We start from the raw sequence: 17,623 nt of genomic DNA on the forward strand, positions 1-17,623 counted from the left end.
GTTCTCAGTTGGTGCCGTTCTAGCGATGTGACTTGGTAGATGCATTAATGACTTGCTTGATGCATTAATGGACAGTAAGGGCCTTCATGAAATCACTTCAAAAATTCTATTTCTCTGCCAGTAACTCATCTAATAGAGAAATATATTTGATAAAAATTTGATCGAAGTAAAAATCCGTTTGGTAAAAATTTAGATTTTTCACTTCTGATAGGATTTTTGGCCAATTTCAAGAAATAAAAAATTTTAACTTCTCGGCTTGAGAATCACTTCTTGGACCACACCCACCTCTGCCGACCACCATTGCTGCGACCGTCGCCCGCAGCCGCTGCGGTCGCCGGCTACCGCCCACCCCCCGCCGCCGCCACTGCCGCCGCTGGCGCCACCCGCCGCCGACCACCGCCAACGCTGGCCGCTGACCACCGCCGCTGCCACAGCCAACCGCCGCCATCACTGTCGACCGTCGCCGCTGCACGTAATAGTGTCTCATCACGATGTTCCATCCCATCCAAGCGAAGAACGAATGATACATCTCGCCTCGGTCGTCCTATTATTGCTCTTCCCCTTGAAGCTTTTTCTCTGCTCATTCCTTTCTAAGTGCGCTCTCTTTGACACATTCAAAGCAATTCATATTTCTCTTATCCAAAAACCAAAAAGCAATTAGTGTCGCCGACAGGATTGATGGCGATTGTCTATTACCAACCACGTGGCGAGGGAGTGTACGTGACCTAGCCGTCGTTTTCGTTCGGGCAACCTTCGGGCTGTAATCCTCGTCATACGTTTAACTATCGAGGATATGGGTTTAGTTGTGGGCTACGGCGAGGATGCTCTCGATTAAGAAAAAGACGCTCATTGAGGTCATGTTTAGCATCTCCCCACTCACTAAATCGAGCGTGATCGAAATCGGACCGACCGTTTAATCCCAGAATCGAACGAGTGGGGACATGTCTGATTCCAATTTGATTCACGTGCTTTCTCAAGGGCATGATGAATGTGACGTGTGAGATATCGAGCATGATCGAAATGGGAACGACCGTTTAATACTGAAATCGAACAAGTGGGGACACATTTGATTCCGGTTCGATTCGCATGCTCTGTCCAAGGCATAATGAACGTGACGGGCGAGACATCGGAGGACAAAAATCTGGCCAGGAAATTAGTGATCAAGGGTCAACATCGAGGGGTTCAGACCCGCCCACTGCCAGTTTTGTCCTTATAGTTTTATAGCTAGCTTACAAACATGCACGAGAAAGTCCTTTTGATTTGCTATGGGAGTCCTGTATGAAAAAAAACCTCACATGGGATGCTGAAATTACCAAGACATATCATAAATTTATCGTAATTGTGTCAATTCAGTCTTAATTTTTTTATTTGTGTCAATTCAATCAGTTCGGTCAATTTTGATAGATTCTTGTGACTCGACTTATCGATCTATCCGGAAAATGAAAGTTGGTTATTTTAGAGGAAAATATTTACGGTGAAATGTGTGCTTCCGGAGACCAGAACACGCAAGTCATGCACCTCGAAACAGGACGACATAAAGTGCGATAAAAAAAAAAATGAAAAGTCGAGGGCGTGTTGTGCGTTGCCATACCTAAATGCGAGCCACGCTCCTCGAAGCTAGACGACAGAAAGTGCAATAGCAAAAAGGAAAAGTGGACGGCGTGTTTTGTGCTTGCGATACCTAAGTAAGCATGAATTATTCGTGGCACGGTCTGAGGACTATGATCTTCCGCTTTTGGTAAGTCGTGTTTCAGAGAAAGGAGAGTTCAATGGACACAAACCTCGTGAGATACTTGTCCATTCATAATCATGTTTGATTCGAGTGATTAGAAGGAAATATGATTTAGATAATCACGAGAGGAAAGAAGAGAACCGGTTTGAAAAAAAAAAAATTGACTTTATTTCCATCTAAACTAAAGGATAGATGAGAAGAGTCCTCTCCATTTCACTTTTCCGGAATTTTCGGCCCTCTTGCTTCGCATAGGGCTCACAAGCTTCGGTGCGGTGCATGGAAGAGTCATGCATTCGAAACGAGTCTCTCTTTCCTAAACACATGAAATTTATTGAGAAGTAGCGGGGACCTTCCTGCAATATTATAGACTCTTTGAAAACTCGACTAATCTCTTTCGGTACGACAGCTCTCCTGTCCCTCCATACGTCGAGTCATTATCACAAGCACGTAGCTCCAGTAGCTGTCCCTCCATACGTCGGGTCATTATCACAAGCACATAGCTCTGTGCTACTGGAGGTGGCCCCAAGAATGCGCAATTGTGGTTATTCGAACCCAAGCTTCAAGTCTCGCCCTGAGCGAAGAGGATGAACACACTTACCACTTGAGCAACAACCCCCTTGACAATTGTAAAAAAAAGTTTGCATATTTGAACACAAATCCCTCCATTCAAATTTACCAATCTCTCCTAATTCCTCCTATCAAGCCATGTGTTAGGAACTTGGTAGGAGGGGACATCATATTTTAGGAAACCTTATATGAGGTTTAGAAGAAAATGAACCGTACATCGTCGGTCCCAACTCCAACTCGACCCCAAATGATGGAGCCCAAGCAAATAGTAGACAAAAATCTGTCGATTAAGTGCTTTGGACCCTAGCAAGTAGGGCCCTAATGGGTTTGTCTCAGCCCGATGACAGATATCGCATAGTCCATTTGCTGAATGGGCCTAGTCTGTAAATGTCTGTACTTTTGAAATGCTCAAAACGAAAAATAAAAAAAAATTCAATTGAGCATAAATGAGCCCATCGAATTGTGGTAACTCCAATGCCTCATGCAACCACCCTACTGACTAGGGATGAGTATGGTTTCAGAGTATAATCGAGAACCTGGAATCGGAACCCGTAGGATCCGGTCTGGTTCCAAGTTCCAAAGTATGCGGGGTAGGTTCAGGGTTCCGGGTTCCAAAAATTGAGAAACCTGTTTTAACAGGTAGGTTCCGGGTTCCACTACCTAGAACCCGAAACTTGGAACCCGAACTCTAGATCTTGAAATAAATTTTTATATTTTTCTTGATATATGTTTTTGCACGATCCTACAATGTTCTATGGCATCCAATGATGAGTGTATAATTTGGAGCCAAACAAATTTTTAGATTTCGGGTTCAAAAAAATGATAAACGTGTTCCAATGTATTGGTTTCAAGTTCTAAATGTAACCTGTAAGAAACTTAAAACCACTCACCTCTACTTTTTCTTAGATGTTGTAGCATTCACTCTCATTTTGCTTAACTAAAAATGAAAAAAGAAAATAAAATAAAAGAAATTGATAAGTTCTTGGGTATCCTGAAACCTACTCTAGAACCCGTGACGGGGTAAGTTTCGGGTTCCAAGATATGATGGGTAGGTTCCAAGTTAGAAAAAATGAGGAACCTGTTCCGATGGGTAGGTTCCGGGTTTCAAGTGGAATCTGCAAGGAACCTGGAACCACTCACTCCTACTACTACCAAAGGAATTAAGGAGTGGGGCCTAGGAGTATCCGGTCGGAGGTTCGATCCCTGTGAGTATCACACACACATGTACATAGAAGAGGGGAGTGAGACGAAGAAAAAGAAAAAATTAATTTTCTCCATATCCGTTGCTAGTTCCCTTGGCCTCATTTCATGATGGATTATCATCAGTTAAATGCTATTAGGGAAAGTTATTAATCAAGTACTCGGACGACTATAAGTTTCAAAGGAGATATTGACTCAATCAAACACCATAACCATGTCCTGCACAAAAAAAAAAAGCGAAAAATCTAATCAGGCGTGGTAATTTGCTACAGTCCGCGCCCGAGCACGATGAGGAAGATAAAAACAAAGCCTTGACGTTTGGTGTTGGGTAAAAAGTCCACTCCCCTCTCGGTCTCTCGACTTATTACACGACACAACTTTCTCGTACGCAAAAATAACGAAGGCTCTCATACAAACTTCGTGTACCCTAAGTCAACCAGATAGAATTCATTCATCCTTGATGATTACAGATCCGTGGCCAATGCAGAAAACAGAAGATGTTGAGGCGGCTTTGCGTGGCGACCACCAAAAAGAGAGCGCAAAAACGTTTGGTTGCCGCATATGCATCATGATGATCATCTTTACAAATTTCATTTTCTGGTTAAAGGGTTGGTCATCTGTGACGCGATTTTCTACAAGACACCTCTGGTTATTGGCGAGTTCATCTTTTGAGGTGAAGGTTAGAAAACGAAGTAGCTTTTTTTTTCCATGGGTGTCTTAATCCAAAACCCTTAGTCATCATGCCTGATGAGGCTGACCACGCGATCCCATTGAGGATTAGTTTATGGGGAAGTGCTTTTTTTCCCTTGTCTGTTGTTCATTGGCTAAACGTGCAGTACAGTAGCATCTTAAGGTTGTGGCTCGCAGAGAACAAGAGAAGAGCAAGCATGCTGTTGCTGACATCGAAGGATTTTTACCCAATGGAAGCTGGAGATTCTAATGGCCAGCATTTTCTAGTCCTTCAAAAAGTTTCTAACTAGCAATATGAGAGAGAGAGAGAGAGAGAGAGAGTTGGTGCTTCTGACTGTCAAAATTTCAACCAAGTTATTGGCCTGGTTTAGGGTAAGGTTTCACTTACTTTATTGAGAAGGTTATGTCCTGATTAGGGATACCAGAAGGTTGAAAAATTGATCCACTATCAACTTCTCTAAGTTTGAAACTCTCTCTCTCTCTACCCATTTTAAAACTTGTGGTGGTCATTTAGATACGCATCAATTAACATGTATGACTGTTTACACACTTAGTTCGTGCATTTGTGAGTGAGTATATTAATCGCCCGCTCGATTAGCTGTCAAATCACTAGCTTATTGGAATTGGTTTGAGGCACACCGTGCTTCCACTACGCGAGCAGCGAAAAAGCTTGGATGACATTTAATCTGTAGAAATCGCCGAAGACGAGAGCTCCTAGGTGTGACATCACTTCTTTTCTTGCTATCTCGTTAACTTGAAAACCCTAAAGTTGATGGTGGGGCTCCATGTATGTGGTCTTAGATTTTTAGTACATTATCCCGGATTTACCAAGCTTGGTCTGCTGAAGATCGCTGTGAGGGAAGCCTGAAAGGCTAATCTAAAGTGAAACGGTCGAGCAAAGGCTAAGGCTTTCCTGATATGATGGGTGTAACATGTATATGTCAATTAAACCTGTCCACAAAGTTTGAAGCTTTCAGGTTCTTGGACATGTAGGCCCTGTTTGGTTCAGCATTGCAAATGAGCATTGGAGTTCTAAAGTCCCTGGCCAAACCCCAATGCAAATGGTATTTGATTTATTTTTTGGCTCACTTTGGAGAGATGCAATTACATCACAAATGCTCTCCAAAGTCCTTTAGCCCAAAGTACCTTTGTCACATTTGCTTTTTTTTATTATTTTAATTTTGTCACATTCGCTTGTCGTCTCTACCCACTACCATCGCCCATTGGCCGCCGGTTGATGATCGCCGCCGCCGCCATCAGTTGCTAACCGCCTTTTTTTTAAAAAGAAAAGATATTTTACAAAGTTTATTTTTTATCAAACAACATTTACGTCAAAGTTGCTTTCCAAATGTGTTTTTAAAATACACTTTACCAAACACTACTTGCATTTTGAAAAAAGGCCTTTAACCAAAGGTACTTACATTTTTTCAAAATCCCTTGGCCAAATGCTGAACCAAACAAGGCCGTAAAGAGAGAAGTGGACAAGAAGTGCTGCTGCTATGGTGTCTCAATGTAACCAATCCGGGTCTCCCAAATTAACAATCAAATCCAACTTTGTTTGAAGGAAAACTAAATCATGTAAAAGGTAAGTGCCCAACTGTTGATTCTGAAGACTTTAGCTGTTAGTGAATGCAATGGTGAGTATACTTTGTCTTGACATAGAATCATCTGAAGGTTGTAAGTTATAGAGAAGTCGCATATACTAATTCGAGAGAAGACATATCTGCAGATAGATCAAACACTCCTGTGACTCTACCATTGCCGATTTTCAGAAACAAATAAACCTACTTTTGTATAAATTTCTGTAAGTTGATACATTAGTCGGAAATTGTATATGCGGCCAAGAGCCTCCGTGCACACTTGCTTGTTAATTGATATATAGCAGCATTCTTTTTGGATATTCAGTGTAATATCTAAGTAAAAGTGTCACTTTGCAGATCATGGCATCAAGCTTTAGGCCACTAACCCCCTATTCTTAAGACAAAAGCCGGGCCTTTATGACCATTAGCTTGTCCAGTTTGACATGAAACTTGTTATGTAATAGGAAGATTAGACAACAAGGTACGAACCAAAATTATTGCACATTGAAAGAGATATGAAACCCCAATATACTTGCATGCGATATTTCGTTTGTCTTCTCCACTAGCTAGCACAGACCAATGTGCAATTGTGAAGTTGTTTAATAGGCCAAGGAGGGTACAGAGGAAAAGCTCTAAAGCGAGGGAATGGAGAGCCCTTGATTGCACGAAAAGATTCATATGTTGGAGTAGCAGAAAAACTGAATCTTTGACCAGAAACTTTTAACGTGAATGTGATGTTCGTGAAGGGATTCAATAATAGAACGACACTTTCCGGTCAAGAAAGGGGCTCTTATACTAGACAAAGCACAGCACAAAAAATTGTTTTGTGCCCTCGCTTTGCTTAAAGGAATGACACCAAAGAGCACAAAAGATTTGCCTTCTTCCTTCTCTCTCTCTCTCTCTCTTCCCCCCCTCCCCCCCACCCAAAAAAAAAAATCTGTTATGATTCGGCGCACAACCACAAAGAAATAGAGCATAAAAGCCAAAAAGAAAATCGAGACATAAGGTTCATCCTGGTTCACAGGGTTATATCCAACATGGGATCTTCCTATAGTTAGCACCTCCCATCTTACCGGCGAAAATAGTATACATAGCAGTAACTATTTATCGGTCCAAGTTCAAACTACTAATAAAATACGCGCTTAAGCTATAAAACTCTCTGGTGTCCAGGAGGCGCTACCTCCTTGAGACCTCCACCCGCCTGCTTGCCGGGGAGCGGAGCCCCTATGCTTTCCTATGGATGTCAATGGGGAGTGTGAACCACACCGCAACACCCTCTCCTGCTCTTTAAGGATGAAGGGCAAGTGTCGGAGATGAAGGAAACGTGAGAAATGAAACCGCCTTTTGCTAGCTAGCTATCTAAGAGATGATCTTTTACATAGGGCGCGGCGCAAGCTTTCTGACTGATAAGAAAATGGTGGTTTTCCTTTAAGGGGGCTCTCACAGAATGGCTTAGAGAAAAGTGGCAAAAGACTAAAAGTTGATGGATGGATACGACAATCTGGTTAGCAATTTTATAATTATCACTCCTAAGGGAAAGGGGAAAGCGGAAGAAAAAAGATTGGTTAATGGAATGCCCTTCGTTCGCTTCGATTGTCATCGTTTGCATCTTTTCTTTGATTGCGGTCTATTTTTTATTGTTGTCACACCTAAATGAAGTGGACGTTTTCATGCATGAACCCATGCAGATCGATAGGGTGGACACAAAGCGTGATTACGAAGTTTCTAATTATTGACCGTTTTCTAATTCATCATCAAACACTTTTAGAAATGGTAGAGGCGTTGATTCGAGGGCCGATTTGCTAAAATGTTGTATTACCAAACTAATCATCAGGGTGTTTAAGTTCGACCGGCTTGTGCGAAAATGTTGTCCTACCAAAACAATTAACGACTAGGAAACTCAAATGAGTAAGACACGGTCGATGCATCGCGGTGCCTGCGAATTGATCTTCAGGTAGTCACACGAAATTCTTCTTTTTTCACGGCGACGGGAAAGCCCGCCTGAAAATTCACAAGAATAATTAATCTCAGGCCCGACCAAAATAGGGTGGAAGGGTACATTTGTCATACGTTTCATGTAGCAATCATCTTTGCTCTTAATCAGCAAAGGGCACCCGCAAAAGTATGAGTCGATAAAAGCCCACTCAGTGACCATTTCTTGTAATTCACCTGCTGCGTTTCCGTTACAACATCTTGTTCTACTTCCACTAATTTGGGAGAAGAATATTCTATCACAAAATGACTATTCAGCAGATATTTTCTGATTATATTTTTTCCTAATTAAGGAAAATAGAGGTGATATTACTTGGTAGGGGCCTGAATATTGTTAAGATTCGGCGCACAAATCACGAATGAAGTAAAGCATAAAAATAAGAAAAGAAAATCGAGACATAAGATTTATCTTGACTCACCTTTAAATTAAGGCTGCATCCAGCAGATGATTCTACTGCAATTAGCACTCCGCATCTTTCGTGTTTTTCTATCGATGGGGAGTATAAACTACTCCCCAACAAGTATTCCACACAATCAAGAAACCTGTTCTCCAGACATGATGGAAAATACACCTCGAATAGATCTCTGCGCATTTCTAGGGTTTCTTCACAAAGGGCAATGCATCAGCTTAGTGGAAGATGGGTTGGACAATTGAGAAGGTTGGTGCTGGATGATACGATGCCCGATATTACTTAGTTTATTTAACCACTCGAATTGTTAGTATCTCTCATTGTGTCCCCATGCTCCATGTTTCGCACCAAAGTTGCTGTCAGAAAGAAATGTCTCTTTCACAAACCCTAGCAAGGAAACTGCAGCAGTTCCACAATGAAGTAAGGGTCGGAAGGTCGGGGTTTTACTCCAATTGCTTCTACCCTAAAAATCCGGGGCGGAAAAGTTCTGTGACAAAAAAAACCGAGCATAAGTTCATTAGCTGAAAAACCCTTCTTAGTAATAATTAGAAACATGGTAGACAATAAAGTTTTTTTTACGAGAAGCTTCGTTTAATTAGAGAAAAATCAAACTAAACACGAGAGATTTACGAGAAAAGGGTCCAACCTAAAATGAATGAAAGACGGAAGAATAAGAAGAAACAAAGAAGAGACACGAAGGAAGCAGAACAGCCTTTTGCCATTGCCCTTGTGGAGAACCGCCTTTGCCGGGGGGTTCCAACATAGCCATACAAAGCGTGCGGGTCATTTCTACTCTCCCCCTTCTCTCCGCATTTCCTACTTTCAGTCCCATCACTTTTGTTTTTCTCTCTTTTTCCCCACACTTTTGAAACTTTTTGGTAACCACAGGAAGAAAATTTCATAAAAACTAACTAGCTAGCTAATTATTTAGTCTTATCTAATCTACTTTATCAAATAATGATCGACCCCGAAGGATTTCTTTGTGCCGACCGCTTTTGAAGTTTAAGCTGCTGGATGAATGCGCGATTTGAATATTTAAATATAAGTAGAGGAGGTAAACAGGGGCTGGAAAAATTTGAATTCGTAACCTCCTACTCTGATATCATGAAAGATTTTGTTAAATCTCTACCAATTGTTTTGAAAATTTAAATTGTTATATGGCTGTGTGATACTTTAACTCGACCCGTCAAAGTTTGTCTATAATGATACAAGGAACTCTCGAGTTCGTACTACTGAGGTTAAATTTTTCTCGTGTTGCTGCTCAGTGATGTCTTAGATTACCCCATGCTTACGATGGGTTAGCTTGTTGACCTTGGCTAATCATTTGAGCTCGCTCATTCTTCTTTTTCATTTTCTCGCCAGTGAAGTCGTTTAGGATTGAATTGATTGAGTGAACCATCCATCCGGCTCGAAATTGCTCCGGGCTTTTATCTCCACGCACAGCTCGTATGGAATTTGATAACGAAAGTTTGCGGTGGAATGAAATTTACTGTGACGCAAAATGGCGAAATTCTATCCACCTTTGGCACCTTTTAATGTCGTGGTGGTCTAGCTTTTCCCTCATCAATCAATGAGCAAATACTCACTTGGAAAAACAATAACATTTGGCACAGTAATGTCTCCATACAAGATTGTCATGACATAATCGAGCCAGCCTCGCATGGTTGGTGGTCGATTTCGTGTCTGGTAGATTGACATTTTCGACCAAACTATTGCAAAGACAAGAGTGGTACACGCCAGAAGTCATGGTCTGATGCAAAGTGTCTTTTCTGATATTTCTTTCTCTTTCCTTCCTTTTTTTTTTTTTGTAAATTTTTTATCTTCTTTTTTGTAATATGTTTTAATTTTGGAATTAAAGAGATTAGGGGTGAACATGGTTTCATGGCAAAATCGAGAACCGATTTAATTTTAGGTTTTACGGTATGCGGGTAAGTTTCGGGTTAAAAAAATTGACAAACCGGTTCACGACGGGCATATTTCAGATTCCACAACAAGTTTTTATGTTTTTCTTATTCGATGTCTTTCCGCGATCCTACGGTAGTCAATGTTGTCTAATGATGAATGTGTAGTCTGGAACCATTAGCCTGAACTTTTATTTATGCTGATATCTTTGACCGAGACTTTTTTTTTGTTTATGTTTCATACATTTCGCATGTCTAAATATGAGTTGTGATCTGTGAATTGTAGCAGCAAATAGTGGTCATTATAGGCGATGATTCACTGCAACTGTTTAATTAAAAATATAAGTGAAATCTGGCTTAAATCCTGAAATTTGTAACATGATAAATCTCGGGTCCCTGAAAATCGGAGAACCGATTCCGACATAAAGATTCCAGGTGAAATCTAAATCGGATCTAAAATGGGTCACCCCTAGAAGCGATTGAAAGAACCGGGAAACCCTCCCTCTGCTGCGGGATTTTGCATTTTTGACGTGACGACTCGTGTGAGCTAATTTGGAGTTGCGTGTGATTAGCATTAAGGACCAACCCCCGCCCGATTTCATTCGTTTCTGGCGTCTCCGCCTTTTGGAAAAGGCCTTTCTCTATAAATTCAAAAAGAGAAAATCACCCTAAAACTTTCAGAAAATAATTAAAAAAACATGTCAATCAAACTTAACCAAAAACAAAACCCTGTCCATGTTGTCGTGTGAGTTCTGCTTGTCGAATCTTTTCCAAACCCATTTTTCGCTTGACATCCTCAAAAATGGAAATTCTCGTTAGGATCCATTACCTTTTCGGAATACGGAAAATGGATATCGCTTTGAAAAATAAGCATGATTTTACATGTCGATATAAATATTTATGCAATTCGAAAGGTTTTGCGTATCTTATGTTAGATAAAATTTGAATTGTAAGAGTTGTAGACTTTAAAAAAAAAACAAAAAACGTTGTAAGAATTAGGAGGAGGAAAAAAGTCCAACAACATCTATTTGACTCGTTTGAGTAAGGGGTGCCGATATGAGAAGGTTATTGAGGTTGACGTTTAACGATTACACTTAAGGAGTCTCATGGGGGATATTTGACCCTAACAATCGTATAAGCAAAGTCAACAATAACACACTTAGATTAGCACTAAATCTAATTAGACATGGATAGTGCTTACCAACTTAATGAGGCATCGTCGCTCTCGCGAGGCCACGAGCCACCTAATACGAGTGTTTATTCTTTCCGTCACGAGTAAAACAAGTTCCGATTTCGATTTTCGTCGATGCACGCATGTATCTTTCAAACCCTAATCAGCCCTATAATTAGACATGAACCACCCATATGATAAGCTCTTTAACAGAGTCCGGTGCGTCTAATTTTAAAATTATTTGTGAGAGCTTCGACCCTTTAAAGGTTTTTGAGGAGAAAATTGTCCAAAAGTCCTAAAGTTATTGCATTTTTTGCCAATTCAATTCTAAACATTTTCATGTTTTGTCAATTAAGCTCATCCGGCCGGATCGCTAAGTGGAAGTCGGTTGTTTTACGTGGCATGACCGATGCCGACGTGGACAAATTTCGATAATATTTACATATTTTATATTTTTTTCATTTTTCATTTTTCTTTTCTTGACTTTGTTTTTTATTTTGCAATTGTGGCCAGTGGTCGGGGCAAGGGCGTTGCGGCTCTCATTGGCCATAGGTGAGGGCGTTGCCCAAATCTAGGCGAGGGCTTCATAACCCTCGCCCAGCCCGGGCAAGTGCGTCGTGGCCCTCATAGGCCAACATGCGAGGCACAAAGGCCCTTGCCCGTGGCCAGCGAGGGTCGTGGTCGCAAGCCACAATTGTAAAAAAAAAAAAAAGCATAGAAAAGAAAAAATAAATAATAAAAAAATGTATTTGAAAAGATATTGAATTATTATTAAAAATAATCCACATCGGCGTCGATAGAGCCACGTAGGAAGGCTCGCCTCCACGTTAGCGATTTCCAGCCAAAATTGACCGGGTGGACTCAATTGGTAAAACATGAAAATATTTAAGGCTCAATTGATATAGTTAAAAAGCTTATGACTAAATTGGTGAATTGGTTTATGATTTTTTTGGACAATTCCCCCTCATCCTTAGGAATGATTGAAATGCATTAGGGTGGCGGGTGGTGAATAGAATCGTTTTTGAAATTAATTGTGCATGTGACATTAAACTTGTGTTAATTCTAAACTAATTAAGATGAAATGCACTGAGTACGTGAACGACTCTTTCTCTCGAAGCCGTATATTCTTGCTGTCTAAAGGCTAACACTGTCACACCCGCACGATGCTTTCTTGCAAAGGAAAACTCGTTAGGAATATTCTTACATTAACTTTCAATCCCTTCCTGCATGAAATGTCAGCTCTCTAGAAGGAGCACCAAGTAAATTAATTAATTAACAATCTCGTCTTCATTAAGGAAAATTTATTTGTCATGTATATGCAAACGTGCGTACATATATACGCACGCATATGTTGTCGTACACGTAGTATAGTAGGTGTTCTGAACTGTACGACCCTTGTAGAATCGAAGGGGAAAATTATCCTATAAGTCCTAACTACCAATTCAGTCCTAAACTTTTTAATTTTTGCCAATTTAATCTTAGACTTCTGAGCGAGATTCCAATGTAGTTCATCTGGTGAAAATTCACGGGAATTCGCTGACGTGGCGTGGCGGTCCAGCCATCCCAATTGCACATGTGTAGACAGGGAAAGGGAGAGGGAGAGAGAGAGGTGGACTACGCGTGGAGTATTCGAGTTGTTGAAGATCCGAGTCACCGAGCAAATGGGGAGTGGCGTAAGCTGCATCCCACTAACCTCATACCTCCCTCTTCTATCTTTAGCCATGCAATTTCAATCTCTCTCCCTTTCTCTCTCAAAGGAAAATAATATAAGCCTTTATCCGGCTTTATTGGTCTCACGAAAAATGAACGATTTGAAAATTTTTTTCCCTAAAAAAACTGCTCGTCTCCCTTATGAGAAAATGAATGAACAAAAATATTTTCATCATTCACGAAAATTTTTCGATATAATTTGGCATCGACGATGAAAGCATTCTTCAATTGACTGATTATTTCAAGCGATATTTTCAAGAAAATGTTTTCGGGATGGTTCATTTTTCGGGAAATAAACGGAGTCCGAATGGATAACAAGAATTTCTTCTTTCGCTTTTTTTCCCTCCTTTCTTTTTTCAAGAAACAAAGAAAAAAAAAGAAAAAGAAAATTAAAATATTCCATCAGATTCCACAATACAAGTCCCAGCACCACCACCTTCCCCTCCCAAAAACTTATATAAATAACCCATCTCGTCCTTCCTTCTTCCTTAGGGAGCGACTCAGATCACACCCTCTCTCTCTATCTCTTTGCACCCCTTCACACTTCCCTGCTTTCTCTCTCTCTCTATCTTCTTCTCGTATCTGTAATTTCACAAGAGAGGGGCGGGAAGAAAGAAAAGGAAAGGAAAGGCTCCACCATGGACAAGCTAAACAAGTTCCTAGAGAGCTCCAAACCCTACTTCGCCATGATCTCCTTGCAGTTCGGATACGCCGGCATGAACATCATCACCAAGGTCTCCCTCAACCACGGCATGAGCCACTACGTGCTCGTTGTCTACCGCCATGCCTTCGCCACCGCAGTCATCGCCCCCTTCGCCCTCATCTTCGAGAGGTTTGACACGTTATCTCGAGCCGACGTGCGTGCGTGGCGATGATTCTTCCTCCTCCTCTCTATTCGAATTGCCTAAATCTTCTTTCCACATTGCGTGTTGCAGGAGGAAGCAACCCAAGATCACGTTCCCTGTTTTCATGCAAATATTCGTCCTGGCACTACTTGGGTGAGGCCCCTTTCTTGTCGTAATAATCCCAGACACTCTACATCTAATGTCGTAAAGTCCGATGATGCACTTAAAAAAAAATGTGATGTAATAATCATGGTTTATGTCTAATTAATAGACCCGTGATCGATCAAAACTTCTACTACGCCGGGCTGAAGCTCACTTCTCCAACTTTCTCGTGCGCCATGAGCAATATGCTTCCCGCCATGACGTTCGTGATGGCTGTCATTTTCAGGTAATTTGAAAATTACAAGCAGTGATATGTTTTTATCAACTTTAGCAAAAGACGTACGTACATAGCTTCTTAGAGTAATTAAAGCTCATTTTTTTTCCCCTTCTTTAATTTGGCATTGATTAGGATGGAAAAGATCGATTTGAAGAGAGTGAAGTGCCAAGCGAAAATCATAGGGACGGTGGTGACCGTAGGAGGGGCCATGCTGATGACGCTGTACAAGGGTCCGCTCATCGAGATGGTCTGGCCGCATGTGCACCCCCAGCAATCTGCCACCTCTGGCGGCGGCGGCGGCACCTCCGACAAGGACTGGTTCCTCGGCTCCATCCTCCTCATCATCGCCACTCTGGCATGGGCTTCTCTCTTCGTCCTCCAAGTAAGTTGATGAACTACTTCCGATAATTAAGTAAAAGCAAGTCATTTACCACGTGGCAAACCTAGCAACTCACTTTTCTGGACCATATCAATCACACAATCAAGAAATACTAAGACCCGCCCGAAGGAAGGACACGACTTCTATGTGTACAATAGTCTACTTGGCAAGTTTATCATCAAGTGGGTACTTTAAAACATGAGCCAAGAAAATGCACACTCTCCGACATTTAGATAACGAAAGTGGGGAATAATTCGCTATCTCGACGTGAAACTTACCTGCTCTTTTCGAATGTGATTTGCTGAATCTATCGAATTAATCTGTGATAATGATCTCTCCATCGAGTCCACGTAAAAATGAAAGTCATTGTTCTAACTAATGATTTTTTCATATGATCATTGGCTATCCACTAGTTAGTTCTTCTATATGCTTCGCACGGCAAGAATAACAATTTTCTGTAACCATTTTTAATCGACAGACCAAAGCCTTGGAGACATACAGGAACCACCAGCTCTCGCTCACGTCGATGGTGTGCTTTGTGGGAACTCTACAAGCGATCGCAGTGACGTTCGTCATGGAGCACCGATCTGGTGTCTGGAAGGTCGGCTGGGACATGAACCTCCTCGCTGCCGCCTATGCTGTAATAATCCTCTCTCCAGATCAAGCGCATATGAGCGTGCCGCATAAGGAGAAAAAAAAAAGAATTGACTAACTTTTAATTTGGGTTTCTGTGTATTCAGGGAGTTGTGACATCAAGCATTTCATACTATGTGCAAGGCCTGGTGATCAAGAAACGAGGGCCGGTCTTCGCAACCGCTTTTAGCCCCTTGATGATGATCATCGTCGCCATCATGGGCTCTTTCATCCTTGCAGAGAAGATTTACCTTGGAGGGTAATTAGTCGTTGAATCCTTAATTGCTTGGAAACCTTGTCCTATGTAATAACAGATGATTAGCTGATACTTATTCAGTATTAAAGGAAGAATTTGCGCACGAACTCACTTTTATAAGTTGCGTAAAGGACACAACTTTGCAGTTGTATGAGTACAATAATTGATAATTGACGTCGTATTAAAGTATGATGAGCACAACCCACTAATCTTTCTTTTATGTTTTGTATTGGGGTGCAGGGTGCTTGGAGCAGCTCTGATAGTTATCGGGCTCTACTCCGTCCTGTGGGGCAAACACAAGGAGAAGCAAGCGGAGGAGAGGTTGAAGCAACTGGAGATCATACCGGAGGTGGTGAAGGGAGTTCTAGAAAAGGGGAATCATGTGGTCCCCGGAGCCCCGAAAAACGACCTCGGAGACGACATCGAAATGAACGGCGTGGAGCCGCAGAAAGCCGAGGCCATCAAGCTCTCTGCTGTTGTTATCACCATGCCCATGAAAGCTCCCCAAATGATGCCCAAGGAATAGTGACCTTCTTTGGGAGGGTTCCGGGCTTTTTTGTCCTTTCAACCCCCATTTTCTCCTCTTCTTTTTCCCCCAACTTTTTTTTTTTCCTTTTATTCTCCTTATTTTTCTCTTTTGTTCCTCTTTAATTTTCTGATGCTGGAATGGAATGTGACGATGAACATATAAGCTGAAGATGTTCCTAGAGTACTTGTACTAATGAAGATTTGAGAGAATCCCAGAATCTCTTTTCCCCCCCAATTTGGCCTCGGTGTTTCTTTGGAATATCATGTCTTGTACCCGTCACCGTCAGGTTTTCTGACTGTCTGAGTCAGATTCCCAACGAGGGATCTGTATGCGTTAAGTGGTTGACCTTCAATCAGCAGAAATGTTCGTGCAACCGTAGTTCTTTGTTGGGCTGCGCTGTCGGAATAGAATCTTAAAATTTGCATCTGATGCCTTCATATTCGCTCCATCAATATTACCCCTTAAAAACAGCAGAATGCAAGAATCTCTCTCTCTCTCTCTCTCTCTCTCTCTCTCTCTCTCTCTCTCTCAGCAGCAAAAGAGATAGGGATTGAGTAGAGAGAGAGAGAGATGTGACGTAAGGGGAGATACCATTTGGATTCCACTAGCAAATCTAGGTTGAGCATTGGGGACGAAGTGGATGCTGATGAGTGAATCACTCTTCGCTTGTCCTGTTCTTAGGGGATGCAGATTTGGCAGTACTGATTGGTTTTTTCTTTAAGGGAGAAATGAAAGGTGATGCTTTGGGAAGAAATGATAACTCACTGTCAGGTTCGGATATGTTTGATCTTTATTTTCTTTACTAGATTCGAAGTCTCTTGAAATCTAAGTGTTCGAGTATATCTAAAACTTGAGATGATAATAAGAAACATAGCAATGGCAGAATGGTATGATAGAATTCAAATTTGTTGCTATTTGGACTTTGTGCCTTCATGCCATGGGATGGATCCCATATATAGGAGAGATATTTGATCGTCTCGATTGGAAGATCCCCACATGAATAATAATGTTTAAAGAGGATGGGGCCCCTATAATCAACACAAGAACTAGGGTTATATAGTAATCACTAGCCATTTACAAGCACTTAAATCTGTTGCATTATGGTCAACCTCACGTTATTTGTTATATATAGTCGCATATCTCTCTTTGTTTCGGAGAAGATTGCCGCCTTCTCACTCTTTGCACATTGGGGAACCACCGTCGGAGGTCGAAGAGAGAAAAATTCTAAGATCGATTTAGTAAATAGAGTGGACAGCTGGCTTTCGTTTGTTTTGCGGAAGATTTTCTATTAGGAACATCTTTTTCAATTTTTGGCATTTGAATCACCTAGAAAAATGAGTCAACATAAAGTCTTTTCATAGTCATCGGTAAATATATGCTAAACTCAGGAAATTGATTTTTTTTATAAAAAAATTATAAATTATTTTTCAAAATACGACTAGCCATCGATGCTTGGAGTACGAGAGACAAAGCACCCGTGCCTGGGTCCTCGACAGCTATGCCGGACTATCTCGAGGTCGAGCCTGGATCCATCGAGACTAGCCGGCCCAAGTCCCTAGCACTAGGAGTGATCGGTTCCCGATCCGGTCCGGTTCCCCTTAAGAATCGGAAACCGAACCGGTGGTCCCAGTTCCCATTTTCGGAACCGG

The 17,623-nt window shown here is 41.5% G+C and overlaps 1 protein-coding gene across 1 annotated transcript; it reads left to right on the forward strand.

Annotated features, from left to right (window-relative positions):
• The first annotated feature begins 13,458 nt into the window (after window positions 1-13,458).
• On the forward strand, window positions 13,459-16,206 carry LOC115743786 (WAT1-related protein At5g07050). Its single transcript, XM_030678752.2, has 7 exons — window positions 13,459-13,785; window positions 13,889-13,951; window positions 14,070-14,186; window positions 14,310-14,559; window positions 15,035-15,196; window positions 15,297-15,448; window positions 15,686-16,206. The coding sequence occupies exons 1-7, from the start codon at window positions 13,592-13,594 to the stop codon at window positions 15,969-15,971; spliced, it is 1,224 nt and encodes a 407-aa protein (XP_030534612.1). The 5' UTR covers window positions 13,459-13,591; the 3' UTR covers window positions 15,972-16,206.
• The last annotated feature ends 1,417 nt before the right edge of the window (window positions 16,207-17,623 follow it).

Source organism: Rhodamnia argentea, chromosome 5 (assembly GCF_020921035.1).
Source record: "Rhodamnia argentea isolate NSW1041297 chromosome 5, ASM2092103v1, whole genome shotgun sequence".
NCBI lineage: Eukaryota > Viridiplantae > Streptophyta > Magnoliopsida > Myrtales > Myrtaceae > Rhodamnia > Rhodamnia argentea.

Bases quoted from the DNA above. Each gene is read 5' to 3' on its own strand.
- LOC115743786 (XM_030678752.2), top strand. From the start codon at position 13,592: ATGGACAAGCTAAACAAGTTCCTAGAGAGCTCCAAACCCTACTTCGCC. The intron at 13,786-13,888 runs GTTTGACACGTT...TGCGTGTTGCAG, and splicing joins TTCGCCCTCATCTTCGAGAG to GAGGAAGCAACCCAAGATCA. The intron at 13,952-14,069 runs GTGAGGCCCCTT...TCTAATTAATAG, and splicing joins TTCGTCCTGGCACTACTTGG to ACCCGTGATCGATCAAAACT.